The following is a 21,741-nucleotide window of genomic DNA, read 5'->3' as shown; positions in this document are numbered from 1 at the left end:
AAGACTATCACATTCACAAGCAATCGTATTATAAGAGTTCTACAGTGCCATCACTATCTCTTGAAGCAAATAGGAACTCCACAATTTTCCACAGGAAAAACAATTATACAAACATTCTTTCATCCCCAGTTGAGATCAAACAACATATAGCAGGCCCTGAATAACCTTTGCTGCAGAGATTTGAGTACAGCTCAGTATTTAAATCTCCTGAGCCATATGGGACATTCTGCATCTTTGCAACCTTTCATCTTCTTATCTTGAATATTGACCATGTTCATCTCACATACTCATTACTTTTTAATATAAACAATATTTTTTGCTACAATGCCTTTACAAAATTCATTTATATATCACCATATGTATTGACAGCAGAGGAACACAAATCCAAAACAATTTCAATATCTATTTCATTTTATTTGCTTGTGTGGAAAGCAACAAATATTGAATAACTGTAGGATTTTGCCAACAAAAAAAAATTCAGAAGAGTATGTTACTTATATTTGAAAAATATGTTATATCAAAAATACCACAAAATTTGTACATACTAAAATACAGAAATACTGCTCATACTCTTGAAATATTAAATTTGACAAAAATAACTGCACAAAAAAATCAAAGCAAAGACTGCTGGATAAAATGTTTAAACAATTTGCATATTTTAACATTTTGCACATAGATGAAGTGACATCAATTGGGATAATTAATTTTATGCATATATGTTATAACTTCTAATCTGACACCATTTTGAGATCTGATGAGTAACACCATATGATCAGCCTTTAGTAGCCATTACAGCAGTTACTCAATGGACAACCCGAGTTAAGGTGCGTGCATTCTTCCCACATTATGACACAAACTAATATCTAGACCTAACAAAATATTACTCTTATCATATTCCCTGTACAAAAATTGTAACAATTTTTGATACTTATGCTTGGAGGCAAATTAAAGTAATCTTTTATGTCAAGACAAACATATCTATGAAAAAGTAACTCGTGCAAAAAGGCTTACTAACCAAATGCCATAATCTTGTTTTTTAGTCTGCAAATAAGGCCTGTCAAAACGCATAACTTTACAAAAAAAACTTTAAGTCAGTTACTTTGGAGCAAACCAAAAACACACGATTAAATTAAAGAGAAAGCCACTGCAAATACAGACATGCAATTTGAGTGGCACAGGTTAGATTGATTGATCCCGTAGATTCGACATGAGGATACGATCACTTTCAGGCAACTACGCAGCAAACATTCAGACACCGAGAGACTATTTAAAGAGAAAGAGGGACGGTGGAAAAGAGTGAAAGACAAAGTGAACCCTACAGCGTACGGGAAGTGCGATTTCACGCACAATTTTAACAGCACAATACAAATTTAAAATAGTTAATGTTCATTTTAAATACAGAGACTTTAAAATGTTGTGTTCTCCCTGAAAAAGGCACCGGCTCCATTTTATATGAAATGTGTGTGGAAAGGTGGCGGTGAGGGGGGTCGAACATGCTACCACCATAGGATTGTGCCAAACCACAAACAAAGCGCGGCCTAAGCTGGAGGAGGGCAGCCTCGGTCTCTCCAGTCAGTCTGTAGCCTGGGGGCGCTCGGCTGCTCAGGGGCAGCCGGCAGAAGGAATGATCTAGGGCCCCTCACTCATGATCCACAGCCTCCTCCCACCCCACGGCACTCGCCCTCTTACCCGCGGCGTTGTTTCTCTCCTGTACGGGGCGCGGCCTCGATACTCGCCTCGGTCGCCTGTTGGCTGCCCTGACCGAGTTCATCCTGTGGAAGACGGTTCGGGGGGGATCCGGGCCTTCGCTGCTGCTGCTGCTGTTGTTGTTGTTGCAACTACTGGGTTTATGGTTGTTATTATTATTACTACTAATTTTATTTTTTTTGCAGTCTCCCCGCCGCTGGTGCCGGGCCGTGGAGGGATATGTTTTTCTTTATAGGATCCCTTGTTTGAAGCAGCCGCCGGCGCCGCTTCCTTCTGCCTCCCTCACTGCGCCAACACCGAGCCGCCACTCGGGCCCGGGGGCTAGCGGCGGGATCGCCCGCTCAGCAGCCGCTCTCCGTCCGCCTCCGATGGGTCTCAGGCGCAGTCCCCGTCCTGTCCTTCCCCGCCTCGCCTTGCCTTGGCGCCGGCTCTCGATTCCTCCAGCTCCGCAGCCTTGCTCGCCTCCCTTCCGCCGGCAGCTATCACACACGCCCCACACGGTCGCCCTCACGTCGGCCCGCTGCCATCTCCGTCTCTCGCTTCCCCCCATCCCCCCTCCCCCCCCCCTTCGGGAGCCCAAGTCAGCCACCAGGCGAGCGGCTTAGGATGAGGCACCAACACCCAATCACAGCCCTCCAGAGAAAACCCCCCCTTGCAATCACCCAATAGGAAGGCGTCTCTCATCCTACGGCTAGCTGCCCCTTCGTCCAGCGGACGCCAGGGGGCGGTATTGAGGGGGGCGCGCCAGGACTTTGGGTTGAAGTGTTGAAGTTCTGCTCTGTCATGATGCCTTCTCTGCTCTTCATTACTAGGTTCATATTGGTGTGTGAAAAATGATCCTTTGACCAACATCTTTGTTAGAAATCGTCTTAACAACATATCTTCATTTGTTAACATTAAAATGTTTGTAACATGGTACCCTCTGGGGAGAGGATTGCTGTTTGAAATGCACCTCTCTCGTTTTGAACTGAAGTCCACAAACTGGAAGTGAAGCTTTCTATCCACATCACATAGAAATTAGGTGCAGGAGTAGGCCATTCGGCCCTTCGAGCCTGCACCGCCATTCAATATGATCATGGCTGATCATCCAACTCAGTATCCCGTACCTGCCTTCTCTCCATACCCTCTGATCCCTTTAGCCACAAGGGCCACATCTAACTCCCTCTTAAATATAGCCAATGAACTGGCCTCGACTACCCTCTGTGGCAGAGAGTTCCAGAGATTCACCACTCTCTGTGTGAAAAAAGTTCTTCTCATCTCGGTTTTAAAGGATTTCCCCCTTATCCTTAAGCTGTGACCCCTTGTCCTGGACTTCCCCAACATCGGGAGCAATCTTCCTGCATCTAGCCTGTCCAACCCCTTAAGAATTTTGTAAGTTTCTATAAGATCCCCTCTCAATCTCCTAAATTCTAGAGAGTATAAACCAAGTCTATCCAGTCTTTCTTCATAAGACAGTCCTGACATCCCAGGAATCAGTCTGGTGAACCTTCTCTGCACTCCCTCTATGGCAATAATGTCCTTCCTCAGATTTGGAGACCAAAACTGTACGCAATACTCCAGGTGTGGTCTCACCAAGACCCTGTACAACTGCAGTAGAACCTCCCTGCTCCTATACTCAAATCCTTTTGCTATGAAAGCTAACATACCATTCGCGTTCTTCACTGCCTGCTGCACCTGCATGCCTACTTTCAATGACTGGTGTACCATGACACCCAGGTCTCGCTGCATCTCCCCTTTTCCTAGTCGGCCACCATTTAGATAATAGTCTGCTTCCTGTTTTTGCCACCAAAATGGATAGCCTCACATTTATCCACATTATACTGCATCTGCCAAACATTTGCCCACTCACCCAGCCTATCCAAGTCACCTTGCAGTCTCGTAGCATCCTCCTCACAGCTAACACTGCCCCCCAGCTTAGTGTCATCCGCAAACTTGGAGATATTGCCTTCAATTCCCTCATCCAGATCATTAATATATATTGTAAATAGCTGGGGTCCCAGCACTGAGCCTTGCGGTACCCCACTAGTCACTGCCTGCCATTGTGAAAAGGACCCGTTTACTCCTACTCTTTGCTTCCTGTTTGCCAGCCAGTTCTCTATCCACATCAATACTGAACCCCCAATGCCGTGTGCTTTAAGTTTGTATACTAATCTCTTATGTGGGACCTTGTCGAAAGCCTTCTGGAAGTCCAGATACACCACATCCACTGGTTCTCCCCTATCCACGCTACTAGTTACATCCTCGAAAAATTCTATAAGATTCGTCAGACATGATTTACCTTTTGTAAATCCATGCTGACTTTGTCCAATGATTTCACCACTTTCCAAATGTGCTGCTATCCCATCTTTAATAACTAACTCTAGCAGTTTCCCCACTACCGATGTTAGACTAACTGGTCTGTAATTCCCCGTTTTCTCTCTCCCTCCCTTCTTAAAAAGTGGGGTTACGTTTGCTACCCGCCAATCCTCAGGAACTACTCCAGAATCTAAAGAGTTTTGAAAGATTATTACTAATGCATCCACTATTTCTGGAGCTACTTCCTTAAGCAATCTGGGATGCAGCCTATCTGGCCCTGGGGATTTATCGGCCTTTAATCCATTCAATTTACCCAACACCACTTCCCGGCTAACCTGGATTTCACTCAATTCCTCCAACTCCTTTGACCCGCGGTCCCCTGCTATTTCCGGCAGATTATTTATGTCTTCCTTAGTGAAGACGGAACCAAAGTAGTTATTCAATTGGTCCGCCATATCCTTGTTCCCCATGATCAACTCACCTGCAAGGGACCTACATTTGTTTTAACTAATCTCTTTAAAGAGTAAAGAGTAAATACCAGCTTTTTTATGATGACAATGTTGATATTATTTCCCTTCTAAGATTTTTATTGATTTCACGCACATCATTTCAAGGACATTCCTCCACATCACACGTTGAAATTGGGAACAATATATACAAGGTATTATGTGTAGGAAGTAACTGCAGGTGCTGGTTTACACCGAAGATAGAGACAAAATGCTGGAGTAATTCAGTGGATCAGATAGCATCACTGGAGAAAATTAATTGGTGACGTTTCGGGTCGAAACCCTTCCTCGGCGTCTGAAGAATGGTCTCGACACGAAGTATCACCTATTCATTTTCTCCAGAGATACTGCATGACATACCCCAGCATTTTGTGTCTACAAGGTATCCGATTTTGACAGGGAGTCAAGGATTCTGCGACTTTTCAGTGAGCCAAGGACAAGATGATCATTACTTCACGTTTAATCATGGTTACTAGTTTTCTCTGTTTTAGATTACAACTGGTTTCAATGAGCCAGACGACTACCCCTTATCATTTTTTGTAATTAATGGTTGATCCCTCAATGACTTTGTAGTTCATTAAGTTAGAGAGGCGCCATGACTTAGAAATACTAGATTTACAGCTAATATTAAATGTGAGGACATTGAAACTGTGCATACCAACTGGCAGGAGTGTTCACGGACATCTTTAATCTTTCTCAGCTCCGTTCTGCGGTGCCAACTTGCTTCAAGAAAACTGCAATTATCCCAGTGCCGAAGAAAAGCAAGATCTCATGCCTTAATGATTTTAGTACGGTGGCCTTGACAAACAATATCATGAAGCTGGTTATTGAATGCATTAAATCCAGTTTACCAAGCAACCTTGATCCACTGCAGTTCACCTACCGCCACAACAAGTCCATGGCTGATGCCATCTCACTGGCCCGACACTCATCCCTGGAATATTTGGATAAGAGAGACACCTACATAACACGTCTATTCATAGGCAACAGCTCTGCCTTCAATAGACAATAGGACAATTCGGCCCTTCGAGCCAGCTGATCATGGCTGATCATCCACAATCAGTACCCCGTTCCTGTCTTTTCTCCATATCCCTTGACTCCGCTATCTATAAGAGCTTTATCTAACTCACTCTTGAAAGCATCCAGAGAATTGACCTTCACTGCCTTCTGAGGCAGAGAATTCCACAGATTCACAACTCTCTGGGTGAAAAGGTTTTTCCTCATCTCCGTTCTAAATGGCCTACGCCTTATTCTTAAACTGTGGCCCCCGATTCTGGACTCCCCCAACATCGGGAACATGTTTCCTGCCTCTAGTGTGTCCAATCCTTTAATAATATATGTTTCAATAAGATCCTGTCTCATCCTTCTAAAGCCCAGTCGCTCCATTCTTTCAACGTATGACAGTCCCACCATCCAGGGAATTAACCTTGTGAACCTACGCTGCACTCCCACTGGTCTTCTGATCCCGGGCATTCAAGTCTGGCGTTGCAGAGGTCTATAAGGAGTCCAGATACGACCTTGACAAGGCCATAGTAGATTGGCTATTTCATACTAGCCAATTATAGTGCTTGTTAGTAGTGACTCTGCCTAGTATGTACTTTATATTATCAAGAGCTTGCCTACGCTAGTTACAGGGCCGGCCTTAAGAGGTGCGGGGCCCAATTGTGAACAATTTTGGTGAGCCCCAGGTTCCCAGCCAAGGTCTGTAGAATCATAGAAATACAAATAAAGTCTATTATAGACTTTATATCTCTGGTAGAATGGAAACAAAATGTGCGCTTAAAAAGTGCCTGCGAGTTAATTTTTCACATACCTAAAGAAGCTTTTACTATCCTCCTTTATATTCTTGGCTAGCTTACCTTCGTACCTCATCTTTTCTCCCCGTATTGCCTTTTTAGTTATCTTCTGTTGCTCTTTAAATGTTACGCAATCCTCTGGCTTTCCGCTCATCTTTTCTATGGTATACTTATCTTTTATTTTTATACTGTCCTTGACTTCCCTTATCAGCCACTGTCGCCTCTTATTCCTGAACGTTGGTCCCCCTCCAGTTAAGGTGTAACCCATCCCTTTTGTACAGGTCGCCCCTACCCCTGAAGAGATCCCAGTGGTCTATAAATCTAAAACCTTGCTCCCTGCACCAGCCCCCCAGCCACACATTCAGATCCCTATCTCCCTGTTCCTGACCTCACCAGCACAAGGTACAGGAAGCAATCCAGAGATAACCACCCTAGAAGTCCTGCTTTTCAGTCTGCGTCGTCTGCCCCGACAGCTCCCAAGAGGGTGCTCCTGCGCTCCACGTTTACTCTCCTTTCTCACAGTCACCCACCTTCACTCTTCCTGTATCCTTGGCGTGACAACCTCACTGTAGGTCCTGTCCAGGAAACCAGTTTTCCCATATTGCCCTGAGGTTATCCGGCTGCTTCTCCAGTTCCCCAACACATTCATTCAGGAGCTGCACCTGGACACAATTTCTACAGGTGTAGTTTCCAGAAGCTCCAGTGGTATCCGTGACTTCCCGCATCCTGCAGGAAACACACTACACCAACCTGCCTGCCATTTCTTCAGTGACTGAGGCAAGTGCAACCTCCTTGCCTCAGTCTCCTCGCCGTAGACTCTCAAGCCAAAGACTCACACTTTACTCACCAAGGTACCTCACCTCAACAAGGCCACTCCTCTGCAGCTGCACTTCTTTATCTGTTACCTAATCAACTACTTTAGGGCTAATTTGTAAATTACTTGAACCTGGGCCTTTGGCACTCTTTTTAAATCTTCTTTCCCTCTGACTCACGTACTTCCAGCCAATACTCGCTCTCGCTGCTTCAATAATAGCATTATCCCAACCTAGCTCATCTCCAAGCTCGTAGAAATTGGAGTTAGCATTCACTGCTGCAACGGGATCCTCGTCTTCCTGACCAACAGACCACAATCAATGAGGATAGATGACAAATCATCCTCTAGCATAATCCTCAACAATGGTGCCCACAAGGATGCACTCTCAGCCCTCTTCTTTACTCCTTATACAGCTACGGCTGTGCAGCCAAATCCAAATCCAAATCCAACTAAATCTATATATTTGCAGACGATACCACCGTAATGTGCTGGATATCAAATAATGATGAGATGGAGCAAGGAAGGAAATTGATAATCTCATTATCATTATACATTAACAGCGGCGTAGTAGAGATAGTTGAAAGCTACAAGTCCTTAGGAATAAATATCACCAACAGCTTGTCCTCTATAGCCATTTCAAAGCAATGGCCAAGAAAGCACACCAATACTTCCTTAGAAGGCTTAGAAAGTTTGGTATGTCCCCAACAACTCTCACTCACCTTCTACAGATGCGCCGTAGAAAGCATTTTATCACAGCATGGTTCAGGAACAGCGCCATCCAAGACCGCAAGAAATTGCAGAGAGTTGGGGACATGGCCCAGACAATCACGCAAACCAGCCTCCCTTCCATTGACTTCATCTCCACTTCACGCCACCTCGGCAAGGCCACCAGCATCATCAAGGAGGAGTGTCACTCCCTCTTCTCCCCTATCCCACCAGGCAAGAAGTACAGAAGTGTGAAAAAGTATACCTCCAGATAATAATAATAATAATAATAATAATAATAAATACTTTATTGATTCCCTCAGGGAAATTCAGATGTCCAGAAGCCAACAACCAACAAACCCACACATTCAGAACGAAAGCAGACAAAAAATACATAAAACACAATATGGACAATACCTGAAAGGAATAAATACTTAAAAAGACCCAATAATTAACTATTAAAAATGCAAAGCATCCCCATACAGCCTATCGGTCAGTATTACAAAATCTAATGGCTGCAGGGGTGAAAGATCTCCTGAACCGCTCCGTTCTACAGCGTAGGGAGAGGAGCCGGTTGTTGTTCCGTGTGCTCTTTTGACCCTCCAGAATTTCATGGAGGGGGTGCCCGGAGTTGTCGAGGATGACCTGCACCTTGCTCCTCATACGCCTCTCAAGCACATCCACCACAGAGTCCACTCTCCCCCCCCCCCCCCAGCACTGAGCTAGCTTGTTTTACCAGCTTGACCAACTTCTTGCTGTTTTTAGCACTGATGTTGTTTCCCCAGCATACAACAGCGTAGAAAATGACACTTGCAACCACAGTATAGTAAAATAGATACAGCATGTCATTCGCACATTGAAGGATCTGAGCCTTCTGAGGAAAAAGAGTCTGCTCTGTCCTTTTTTTGTAGAGGGCATCGGTGTTGACAGACCAGTCCAGTTTGTTATCAAGGTGCACTCACTCCCAGATATTTATATGTCTGCACCACCTCAATGTCCACCCCTGCAGTGTTAACCGGCTGAAGGAGGAGCTTGGACCTGCCAAAGTCAACAACCATCTCTTTGGTCTTGGTTGTATTCAGGATGAGACAGTTCTCTTTACTCCAGACACAGAAAGCACTGGTCAAGTCCCTGTATTCCTCCTCATGTCCGTTCCTTACACATGCCACAATCGCAGTGTCATCTGAATATTTCTGTATGTGGCATTTGTCAGACTTATATTTGAAGTCTGCAGTATACAGGGTGAAGAGGAACGCGGCCAAAACCGTTCCCTGTGGGGCTCCAACATTGCACACCGCTGTCCAGGAAACACAGTCCCCCAGCTTAACAAACTGTGGTCGACCCGTCAGGAGATAAATGTGGAATCCACCCCCATCTTCTCAAGCTTGTCTTTCAAAATCAGGGGTTGGATGGTGTTGAACGCACTTGAAAAGTCATAGAACATAATCCTCACGTAGCCACCTGGTTCGTCCAAAAAGGAGAAAATCCGGTGCAGCATGTATAGGTAGTTTCTTCCCAGTTGTTATCAGGCAACTGAACCATCCTATCACCAACAAGAATGCAGCCCTGACCTTCCATCTACCTCATCGGAGACCCTCGAACTATCTTTCATCGGACTTTATCTTGCACTAAATGTTACTCCCTTTATCCTGTATCTGTACACTGTGGATGGCTTGATTGTAATCATGTGTAGTTTTTTTGCTGGCTGGACAGCGCACAACAACAAAACCATTTCATTATACCTTGGTACATGTGACAATTATAAACTAAACTATACCAATTACAACTCCAATTATATGAGAGTCATGAGTGTTTTATTGTCATATGTACTGGAAAATTGAAATTACTTCCCGCAGCAGCACGTTTATAAACACAGTACTCAATAGATAATATAATAAACACCAAAAAAAGTTCAATAACCCAATATTAAAGCATGTGGAGAACTCATTGAGCCTATCTGGGAATGATGCCTCACTGTTGTTTAACAACCATATACATTTTGCAACTTTGTGATGGAGTTTGTACAAACAGAGCCTAGGCATTCACAAAAAAAGAACATTCCTAATCACATAGAACTTTCATATACAATAGATGATTACATGCAGCCTTTATTAACCATTGTATAACATATACAATATATAAGTTTTGTTAAGAAATGACTTTTTATGTGATCCAAGAAAAAAATTGTGATTTCACTTAGTTTCCTTGAGTTGCTGAAGTTGCGTTTGATAATACAAGAGAAGACGGGAGGAGGCAGAGCGACACGCCAAGGCCGTCTCAATGACCAAGCAAGGCCAATGGACTAACTGGGAGAGCCTGGAAAGGAGGAAACTCAGCTGGCGTGACATCTGGCAAATGGAGGGATCTCAGCTAAGTTTTGTCATCAGAGCCACTTATGATGTTCTACCATCACCCCATAACCTGAAACAGTGGTTCGGAGAAGACCCCGCTTTCTCCCTTTGCCAAGCACCTGCATCACTAAGGTGCATCTTAACAGGATGCACTATGAGCCTCGTCCAAGGGCGTTACACTTGGCGGCACAACCAAGTTCTCAGACAGCTGGCATCAATCCTGGAACAGAGGCCAACGATCACAAATGCTTCCCCACAAACATCGGCAGGAAATGTCCACTCCACAACATTTGTACCAACAGGCCAACCTCCAGAACACCAGATAACATCAAAGGATGCAAGCATTCTGAGCCTGCTCGGGATTGGAAAATGGAAGTGGACTTGGAAAAAAAGCTTGAGTTTCCCTCGACATTGTGGCTACAACACTCCGGCCAGACATGGTCCTGTGGTCCACAACAGCCAAGCTGGCATACGTTGTGGAATTGACAGTTCCATGGGAAGATGGTGTTGAAGAAGCCTATGAGAGGAAAAAGACCAAGTACTCTGAACTGGCAACTGAAGCTGCCCAGAATGGTTGGAAGACCAAGATTTCCCTGTAGAAGTGGGATGCAGGGGATTTGTTGTTACATCTACGACCAGTCTATTAAAGAAAATGGGGGTGAGGGATCGCTCCCTCCAACAAGCAATCAAATCATTATCAAATTCTGCAGAAAAAAGCAGCAATTGGCTTTGGATCAAAAGGAAATATAATAATTGGGCTGAAAGATGAAGACAGGAGGGTGTGGAATTGAGGGGGTTGTACCTGGTACGCCAGGTATCACCGTTGAGCCCTCTGGAGACGTTGTAGGCTTATCAATGAAACGTCAAAGAAGGAGGGTGCCCACCTGATGACCCCAATGACGTACCTACCCTACCGTTCACCACTCCAATCCCACTGCAAATAGCAAGAGTTCCGACTTACTATAGCGATTGAAACATCAAGTCCTTCTAGCTCTACAGCTCTACCAACAGATGGTGTGCTCCCTCATTTTAAAAAGACAAGTTCCTTATTAAGGCAAAGGGCAGGGAACACAATGGTAAATAGCAAGCTAACTACAAAACAATAAAGGTTCAGAGTACAGATGGATAGGTCACCACTGTAGCTCTGCAGGTTCAAAGGGCAACTTTTAAAAAGTGAAGCAAGTCCATTTATAGAGAGATAAAATTGACAAACAGATGTTGTCTTAAATCTTGCCTGGGTCATGTTTGAGCATAATTCTAATTTCCATATTATTTAAGCGATAAAAGGAATAGAAAAACTGCGATTAAAAAATGCATATTTATGACACCAGAACTGAAATGTTGTACCTGTCAGAGAAACTGAGTGTTAACCTTATTTTAGTCTTCAAAATAATGATAGGGTATATTAGAGTAGACATTAAAAAAGCTATTTCTATTTCTGGAGGAGAACACCAAAGAAAATAAATGAAATATATTCATTAACAAATCCAAAATGAAATTCAGAAAAAACTATTTTTTTATCCAGTGCTAAGAACGTGAAACATGCGACCATTGAAAATAAATAACTGAAATGATGCAGAACGAGAGCAGCAAAGGCAGATGAGGAAGAAAAGTGTTCTAATAGGGTTAGAGTCATAGACTCGCACAGCGTGGAAACAGGCCCTTCGGCCCAACTTGCCCACACCAACCAACATGTTCAGCTACACTAGTCCCACCCGTCTGTGTTTGGCCCATATCCCTCTAAACCTATCCTATCTATGTACCCATTTAATTGTTTCTTAAATGTTGTGATCGTCCCTGCCGTAACTGCCTCTTCTGGCAGCTCGTTCCATACACCCATCACCTTTTGTGTAAAAAAAGCTATCCGTTAAATCTTTCCACCTTCACCTTAAACCAACATCCTCTTGTCCTCAATTCCCCTACTCTGGGCAAGAGACTATCTAGTCTACCTGACCAGAAGACACATGCAGCTGTGGAGCAGTACAGACAATGTCCCACCTACTGGAGTGTGACGACGCCCCCCAGTGCAGCCCCCAGGACCTGGCTGAACCGACCCGACCAGCTGTGACCTGCGCCAGATACTGGCAGAACGACATCTGAGATTGCAACGGACTCGACGAAGAAGACCTGATCTATTCCACTCATGACTTTATACTCCTCTCTAAGATCACGCATCATCCTGCTGAACTACAAGGATTGGAGATCCAGCCCACTCAACCTCTCCCTATAGTTCAGACCCTCGAGTCCTGGCAACATTCTCGTAAATCTCTGCACTCTATCCTGCTTAACCTTTCAGGCTATAGAATGCCGTTTTGTAAAAAAAAAAAGCTCTGCCTTTTCCACAAACTCAGTCATCAGCAGGAATTGGGGGGTGGGGTTCTAGCCTATATGAAGAGGTGGGGGAGGGGGCAGTGCAAGTGGTGACACATGATAGGTGGATCGAGGTGAGTAGGAGTGGATTGGTAAATGGAGGGGTGGAAATAACAACTGAGACTGGGACGTGAATAGTGGAGATAACCAGGGGCTACAGATGATGGTAATCAAAGATCCTATAGCAAGCAAGATAGATCACACGATGAAAAAGACGTAGTACGGTCATCGGCAGATTCATGGGTAATTTTCGGCCTCATTTCCGTAACCGGCGTGCACATCTCTGAAGATCTTTCCTGGTCCGAGAACACTAACGCAATTATCAAAAAAGCACATCAGCGCCTCTACTTCCTGAGAAGATTACGGAGAGTCGGATTGTCAAGGAAGACTCTCTCTAACTTCTACAGGTGCACAGTCGAGAGCATGCTGACCGGTTGCATCGTGGCTTGGTTCGGCAATTTGAGCGCCCTGGAGAGGAAAAGACTACAAAAAGTAGTAAACACTGCCCAGTCCATCATCGGCTCTGACCTTCCTTCCATCGAGAGGATTTATCGCAGTCGCTGCCTCAAAAAGGCTGGCAGTATTATCAAAGACCCACACCACCCTGGCCACACACTCATCTCCCTGCTACCTTCAGGTAGAAGGTACAGGAGCCTGAAGACTGCAACAACCAGGTTCAGGAATAGCTACTTCCCCTCAGCCATCAGGCTATTAAACCTGGCTCGGACAAAACTCTGATTATTAACAACCACTTTCTGTTATTTGCACTTTACCAGTTTATTTATTCATGTGTGTATATATTTATATCATGGTGTATGGACACATTTATCTGTACTGTAGTAAATGCCTTACTATTTTTCTGTGTGCTTAAGCAAAGCAAGAATTTCATTGTCCTATACAGGGACACATGACAATAAACTCACTTGAACTTGAACTTGAACTTGTCTCTGCACCAAAGATCCCATAGGATACTAGTGTGGAGACAGAAGCCGGTTACGGAAACATCTTCGTAAAAATAAAAGTTATTTGGGAAAAATCATCTCCTCATTTTCAGAATTATAATTTATTAACACAAACTGTTCCCCCGCAACGCTGATTACACTGCGAGTCGGGTCGGGTCGGGTCAGGTTACTGAAATGGTTGAAAAAAAGGCCCACGTTCCGCTCCGTTGCGTACAACACGACAGCCCATTGCATTTAGAAGGAGTGGTCTATCTTGCTTGCTATAGGATCTTTGATGGTAATAGGCTGTGGGCCGAGCATCAAAAATGTGTCTAGAAATCAACTTTCCTGACCCATGTCTCGGAACTACATGAAATTTTGCACAGATTTAGATAAAATGTAATTGAGAAGGAAGTCATAACTCGTCAGTGCCAAAAGTTGCACATTAATTAATTAAACTAATTAGAAAATGAGATCGAAAAAGTAAGCGCCATCTAGTGTCCAATGCCCATATTACACCATGGGCAGCCTATTTCCATGTTGCAGTCTATTTAAACCATATATTATTATACCATCTATATATATATATATGACTTGGGAATATGACTGTAATCATATATAATTATGTCTAATTATATTATATTAAAATAATATAATTAATATAATTGTGTGTGTTTTTTGAATGACTGCCGCAGAGGTCCGGCTCCTGAACCAGCCTAGGTTCCCCCGTTTACTGAACCCCACTGACTGCCTGTGTGCAGAGTGGGGGTCACGGCCATAGTGGGACTGGGGCAATGCCAGGCTGGGGGAAGGCTAAGGCATCTCCCACTGAGAGGAAAATGCCTAACGCTATACTAACCCTAACTTGCACCCCTTCTAGAGCTGTCCATGGCTGGAGCTGGAGCCGCTTTGGGACCGGCTGCAGGCTCCGTACGTGTGGCCGCTCAGCGAGTCCATCTCGGCCAGCATGCCCTTCTGGATCATCGTGGTGATGATGGTAGGGAGCAGCACTGCCTTACAAGCCGCCCGGGCCGCCTTCAGCACCCCCATAGAGCTGGATCCGTAAGTCCACCCGCACGCTCGCTGCAAGCATGGTGAGAGTAGGCCTACCAACTGCCGACCGACCCTTCGCAGCACTCACAGGCCTACCGACAGCCCGACCGACCCTTCGCAGCACTCACCGGCTGTCCGACCACTCTCACCATCCACTGGCGGACCGACAGCCCGACTGATCCTCCACAGCATCACCATCCACCGGCCTACCGACAAGCCCGACCGACTGAGAGGCCAACCGACTGACCCTGACCCTGACCCTTATCCTAATCCTAATCCTAACCCTACCTGTACATTTGTTATTTATCATTTATCATTATTTAACAGTTCACATCATAAAATTATAAGGATAAATCAATTGAAAAACAAAATGATCAACAAGGTTAGCATTACCTTTATTCCTTGGAAACCTTATTATTGCTATTGATGTAATGAGGAGGCAGCCATGATCCCAGGGTCCTCGCTGCCTAGCGATCATAAAACAAAGCGCGGGATTGGTCAATTTGCGTCCGACCTCAATGTTAAATGTGCATTGATTGGACAATTACTACTCGTAAAATTGGAAGTTTTTCCCCATATTTAAACAAAATGTGCAGGTTTTATTCTTGACTAGTTTCAGGTATGATTTATATAATATTTTTACACAATATGTTAAAAATTCAGATAGTTCCTTGAATTGGGTCATGAACCTGAACGAAAAAGCTCCTCGGCCCACAGCCTATAACTGAAAGAAAGTTGGAGTACGGGGCCACGGGAAGGAGGGGTGGATGACAGGCAGATTATATGTGTGGGGAAGAAAGTGGTTGAGAGGTTTGCGGAGTTGTGGGAACGAAGGGTATGAGAGAGAGGCACTGTGTGGATTGAGGGATTGAGGAGGAGTTGGCTACCTTTAGTCTTTACATTAGACTTTAGAGATTCAGCACGAAACAGGCCCTTTGGCTCCCCGAGTCCACAACGACCAGCAATTACCCATACACTAGCACTATCCTACACACTAGACACAATTTACACCTGACAGAAGCCAATTAACTTATGTCTTTGTATTGTGGGAGGAAACCCACGTGGTCACAGGGAGAACGTACAAACTCCGTACAGACAGCACCCATAGTCAGGATTGAACTTGGGTCTCTGGCGCTGTAAGGTCGCAACTCTACCGCTGAGCTACTGTGCCGCTCCTAGAAAAGAGAGAATTCAGTGTTCACTTTCAGTAACTGTAATGCTGTGACACTGCAAAACTATATTCTGCACTGGTATTTTATTCTTTGCCTTTTGTATATGCAGTGCCGGATTTACCTATAGGCTTGGTAGACCGAAGCCTAGGGCCTCAAGATCTAGGGAGCCTCCGGCCAAGGTGTATAATATTTTTGACACTGTCATAGGCCTTTCTTACATATGCTATCACAATGCACTGTTGTCTCTAAACAACCCTTCATTAAGTTTCCTTGCCCTCCATTTCAGAATAATACTGTTTTAAGCCGATAACTCGACACTAGCACTGGCAATAAATAAATGTTAAAAAAAGCGCAGCTTTCCAGCCCCTTATCTCATTGGCCACGCTCGGCTGCACATCGGTGTCAATCTGGTGGCACCGGGGTCCGGCAAACTTTCACACGTGCTCCAGTAAGCAGCGATGGCGGATGCAGGGAACATCTTTATGATACTTGCAGGCTTCAAAAGTCAAAACTCAGAGGTAAGTAGGAAAGGGTAAAGATATTTGAACTAGGAAGTTGCAAGGAGCAATGCTAGGGGTAGTGCTGATAATCGTTGCTAGAAACCTATTTAATCACCACGGTATTTAACAATAACATTTTATGTCCTTTAGAGAAGGAATTGCGAATTGCGGAATTTTAAACACCCATCATCCTTGGCTTTACTCAAATTATTTAAAACACTCTTCCATCTTCCTCTAGTCGTGGGGATGGGGGATTGAGAGGGGTCTCACAAGCGGAATAGGCTAGGGCCTCTCTTCATCTAAACCCGGCACTGTGTATATGGTTTGAATTTGCTGGTGTACAGTATGATCTGACTGGATAGCATGCAAATAAATATAATTATTAATACCAAGATGGAATATGAAGTATCATAGAGTCATTCAGCATGGGAAAAAGCCCTTTGGCCCAACTCGTCCTTGCCGACCAAGATACACCATATAAGCTAGTCATGCGTTAGGGCCATATCCCTCTAAAGCTTTCCTACCCAAGGGATGTTCCTTTAATTTGCATTTCTCATCACCCTGCTATGGAGGTCGAGAACAGGCACGGACATTTAGCTGAATCAAGCATTTCATTGAACACCTTCACTCAGTCCACGTGGGCCAATGCGATCTTCCGGTTGCTAAATACTTTAACCCCCCCCCCCCATTCCCATATTGATCTTCACTGAGGCCCAACGCAAATTGGAGGAACAGCACCTCATATTTTGTTTGGGCAGCTTACAACCCTGCGGTATGAATATTGATTTCTCTAACTTCGTAACCCTTGCTTTCTCTCTCTCTCCATCCCTCCCCCATCCTAATTTTCAGACTAGTTTCACTGTCCTGATTAATTTTACTGTTTGTATGCCTCGTTGTCACCTTCTCTTCAGCCAATATGAACCATTGTATATTTCCTCAATAATCGTCTGCTTCAATCTGTCCTTTTCACACCTTACATGTTCTTTGTACCCTTAAATATCTCTACTTTCCCTCTCCCTGACTCTCAGTCTGAAGAAGGGTCTCGACCCGAAACGTCACCCATTCCTTCTCTCCAGAGATGCTGCCAGTCCCGCTGAATTACTCCAGCATTTTGTGTCTATCTTCGAAGACAGGCAGGTTGGTCTGGGAATGGGGAAGAGAATTGAAATGGCTAGCAACCAGGAGCTCCAGGTGGCCATGGTGGATAGTGTGCAGATACTCGGCAAAGCCTGACTGATGACGAAACAGCCACATCGAGAGCATCTAATGCAAAAACCTAATGCAGGCCCGAGGAACAACATCTCATTGGCTAAGCAAGTACATTGCAGCTCTTGGGACTCAATTATGAATGCAACAATATTGGATAAATGGCATTTCTAGTTTGTTTCAGATCTGGTCAGATGCAATATGAGGACAGGGAATGCTAAGGATGCTCAAACAATCAGTGGGAAGTAGAGTTGGCATATCAGGTTGATGACCTTGCATTGACACAAAGTGCCAGGTCAGGCAGCATCTCTGGAGATAAATCATGCGGGTCAGGCAGCATCTCTGGAGATAAAGGATGGGTGATGTTTCATCCTGACCCAAAATGTCCCCCATCCTTTTTCTCCAGAGATACTGCCTGACCCACTGAGTTACTCCAGCACTTTGTGTCTATCTTCAGTATATACCAGCATCTGCAGTTCTTTTCTACACATGATGACTTTGCATGTTGACAGTCTTCAACTTAGTCAACTCAGTCAACTATTTATTTGAAGGATATGGTCATCCTGCAATAAACACCTCCCGTGAAGTAGCATATATCAGGAAAAGAAGTTTACATCAACTCAGTTTACAATATGGGTTGAATTTGGAAGCAGTTCAAGAAGTCACGTCTGGTCCATACAAGGTTGTAAAAAAGATCACATACTTTTCATATTTTACTCCATAGAGAAATAATTCATAGAACTTTGATCTGATGAATGCTTGTGCTCATTTTCTGCCTTTTCTCTGTGCCAAGTTACCAAAGTATTGGGCTGAATGTGTTGGCTAATAATGAAAATATGCATAATCTGCATTGCTAACAGAAGATTCCTTCCAGCTGCCCGTTCACACATTCACTCAAGGTGACGTGTTCTTGGCACCAGTAAATTAATTTACAGCAAATCGTTCTTCTGATGTATTTCTCTTGTGTGTACTCTGCCAAGATAACTCTGCCCTAAATGTGCTTTCTGATCGGACGAATTCACTCAAAAAAATTCCAGGTTCTTTATGAGGGTACAGCATTGAAATTATGTGCAATGGGAAATTTTACAGAAACTTGGCATAGGAAATTGAGAACCCTTTCTCAAGTGCATGATAATTGGCTCATTTGCCTATTTTCTAATATGTTGGTTGGTTATATTTGTTAGGTTAAAATGAGGCAAAGTGATCTCTCCAGTATCAGTAACCATGCTAATCCAGTATCATAACCAATCAGCATTTGTACCTTTGGTGTTACCATCTTAGAAAATCAGAGTGAAGAGAACCTTATCCAAAGCTTCCCCCATCTCAAAGCCAATCTGGATCTGCTGAGGGGTGTAGGGGTGACCTGTATCAGAAGGAAATGGTGCAGATAATAGAGAGATCTCTCAAGAAGGTCTCAAGTTTATTGTCATCTACACAAGTATGATGAGATACAATGAAAAATCTTGCTAACAGTAGCATCACAAACATATCGACAAACACACAAACACTAATTATACATAAATGACACATAGACTCAGCCAAACACACAACAACAAATGATACATAAATAATACAAAAATTATACATATAAAAGAATGAGAAACAATAATAGAAACAAGACATTAGCGAAAAATTAGAATATAAAAACAAGCCCATGGTAGTGTAGGAGGTTGTCGAGAGTGTTCCGTTTGTGCGGTGGGATTAGGGTTATGTAGATTGATTCAAAAACAAGATATTTGTAAGAAAACAGCTATTCCTGAACCTGATATTATGCAAATTCAGGTTTCTGTACTTCCTGCCCAATGGTAGCAGCGAGAAGATGGCATGGCCCAGATGGTGGCAATCCTTGATTATAGATACTACCTTCTTGAGGCAGCACTTCATGCAGATAGTTTGATGGTGGAGAGGGTTTTGCTATCCATCACTCTCATTCCTGTGCATTGGAAATACCATATCAGGCCATGATGCAACCAGACATGATAGTTGCTACAGTGCATCTATTACTAACCCACCAATGAAAACTGATGCTTGGGCTCTTGACTTCCCCTTTCTAGTCAACAATTAAGGTCCCGACCCTATCCATGGAGAAATGGAATAGGGGATGTTTCAGGTGGAGACCTTTCTTCAGACTTCTTCAGGCTGAAGAAGAGTCTTGACTCAAAGCGTCACCTATTCCTTTTCTCCGGAGATGCTGCCTGACCCACTGAGTTACTCCAGCATTTTGTGTCTATCGTCCAGCATCTGCAGTTCCTTCCTACACAAAACCTTATCCATGTTCTCCAGAGATGTTGACTGATACGGTGAGTTACTCCAGCATTTTGTGTCTTTTTTTGTAAACCAGCATCTGCAGTTCTTTGTTTAAACGATGAGTTCATTGAATATTTGAAATTGTTTTGGCAGCACTTTGTATTTTAGATATACATATGGAAATGCAGGGAATGGAGGGATATGCATTATGCACAGGCAGATAATAGTTGGTCTCGGCACCAGGTTCAGCACAAACATTGTGGCCTGAAGGCCTTGTTCTTGTACTGTACTACTCAATGTTCTGTTACTTTGGGATTGTCCCTTACCTCAAGCAGGTTTGGTTAATTTTGCGATCAGGCTGTACATACTGTCCATTCTTCTATTCTGTGATGACAGTTTTAACCCTCTGACTATAACAATGTGGTGGAGGAGAAATGGTTGCAGCCTTACAGATTGATAAAGCAGGTTGATCATGACAAATAATAAAACACTGGGATTTATCTCTTGGGAGAAAGAATTGTAAAACAGTGAACATAATTATTTTAAAGAAATACTGGAGCATTATGGACTGTTTTAGAAGATACTTTAAAGGTGCTGGATAAAGTAAAAACATTTATAAGAATGTTAATATAACAGAGATGATATTTTCAACAGAAAATAGATGATGGTAATGAAATGTGTTGTGGAGATCAATATTATGGGAAAATAAAGGGTATCGAACAGGAAAATTAGGGGAACCATCATCTTCTCACAATTAGAATTTGAAGAGATAAGGAGATGATCTGTTGTAATGCATTTGATGGGAAGCCAAATAAATAGATAACAAACAAACAAAGATTCAGTATATTGATGAGTATTGTTTCCAACCTCTACAGGTGTACGGTGGAGAGCATACTGACTGGTTGCATCACAGCCTGGTTCGACAACTCAAATGCCCGGAAATTAAGGAGAATACAGTCAATCCGTAGACTGCCCAGTCCATCTCAGGTACTGACTTCCCCACCATTGAAGGGATCTATAGGAGGAGCTGCCTCAAAATTGCAGCTACTGCCATCAAAGGCCCACACCACCCTGGCCATGCTCTCATTTTGCTACTGTCCTCAGGCAGATACAGAAACCTAAAATCCGTGACCAGCAGGTTCAAGAACAGCTTCAACTCAACAACAATCAGGCTCTTGAACACTGCACAACTCAAATCTCAGCAACAATGATTGTCTATGCACTGTGTCTTTGGTTTTGGTTGCATTACGAACTTCAGTTTTACACTATTATGTTACCTAGCATTATCCTCCGTTAGTGATTTATTGTATTATTGACTAATATATATAATCTGTGTGTTATTACATTTACGCCTCTGTTTAGCTGCAGCGAGCAGGAATTGGAGAATTTCATCGTTCGGTTACCGGTACATATGACAATTAAGCACTCTTGAAACAGAAGGCTATGTAGATACGGGTCAGATAAAAATGGTTGGGGGAAGTTTATATGGAGCATAGATATTGGCATTGTTCGGTTGGGTTCAAATGGCCTCATTCTTTGCTGTGTGTTTCAGTAAGGGAGGTTGCGTTGCTCCATTAAATGCTAAAATCGTATTCCATTTTAATTAATAAAATAACCATCAATTAATGAAAAAGATGAACATGCTATGAATTCTAAACGCACACAAATTACTAAACCATTTATAACTCTCAATTAACCTTCCCAAAGCCAATAAAAGACTTCATGAGCCATAAGGTGCCTCATTAGACCTAATGGCAATTGTAAAATTGTTGGATTTATGATGTTCATGTGAAATATTTCTATGTTATTGGGTTCCCAGTTAATGATGTGATGTATGGTCCTGTCATGAGACTTAACATAGGAGCTCTGAGGAAACAGTGAAGTCTCAAACAGTAGGCTAATTCTTGAAGATTTTATGCACTTTTAATCTGACATAGAATCTTAGAATACAACACTGCGGTTAGTGGTAGAAAACAATGATTTTCAATGTACATAACTGTTTTGGTAGAAATATAAATACGATAGATTTCTTCCAGAAAATTACATTTTTAGATTGAGCTTGAGTAATTTGATACACA

At 43.4% G+C, this 21,741-nt stretch overlaps 1 protein-coding gene and 1 long non-coding RNA gene across 2 annotated transcripts in view; one reads left to right on the top strand and one right to left on the bottom strand.

The window, feature by feature from the left end:
* The window catches only part of fbxo11 (F-box protein 11), a 102,844-nt gene extending 100,577 nt beyond the window's left edge, over positions 1-2,267 (bottom strand). The window contains exon 1 of the mRNA XM_033025495.1: positions 1,690-2,267. Coding sequence (XP_032881386.1) covers positions 1,690-1,771 — 82 coding nt within the window. The 5' untranslated portion in view covers positions 1,772-2,267. The remainder of the gene's footprint in view (positions 1-1,689) is intronic.
* Positions 2,268-2,390: 123 nt separating this feature from the next.
* Positions 2,391-21,396, top strand: LOC116976020. Its single transcript, XR_004412848.1, has 2 exons — positions 2,391-2,529; positions 20,539-21,396. It is a non-coding gene; the product is annotated as an uncharacterized LOC116976020 (long non-coding RNA).
* The last annotated feature ends 345 nt before the right edge of the window (positions 21,397-21,741 follow it).

This window comes from Amblyraja radiata, chromosome 8 (genome assembly GCF_010909765.2).
Source record: "Amblyraja radiata isolate CabotCenter1 chromosome 8, sAmbRad1.1.pri, whole genome shotgun sequence".
NCBI lineage: Eukaryota > Metazoa > Chordata > Chondrichthyes > Rajiformes > Rajidae > Amblyraja > Amblyraja radiata.
This window is presented reverse-complemented; position numbering and strand designations above follow the sequence as displayed.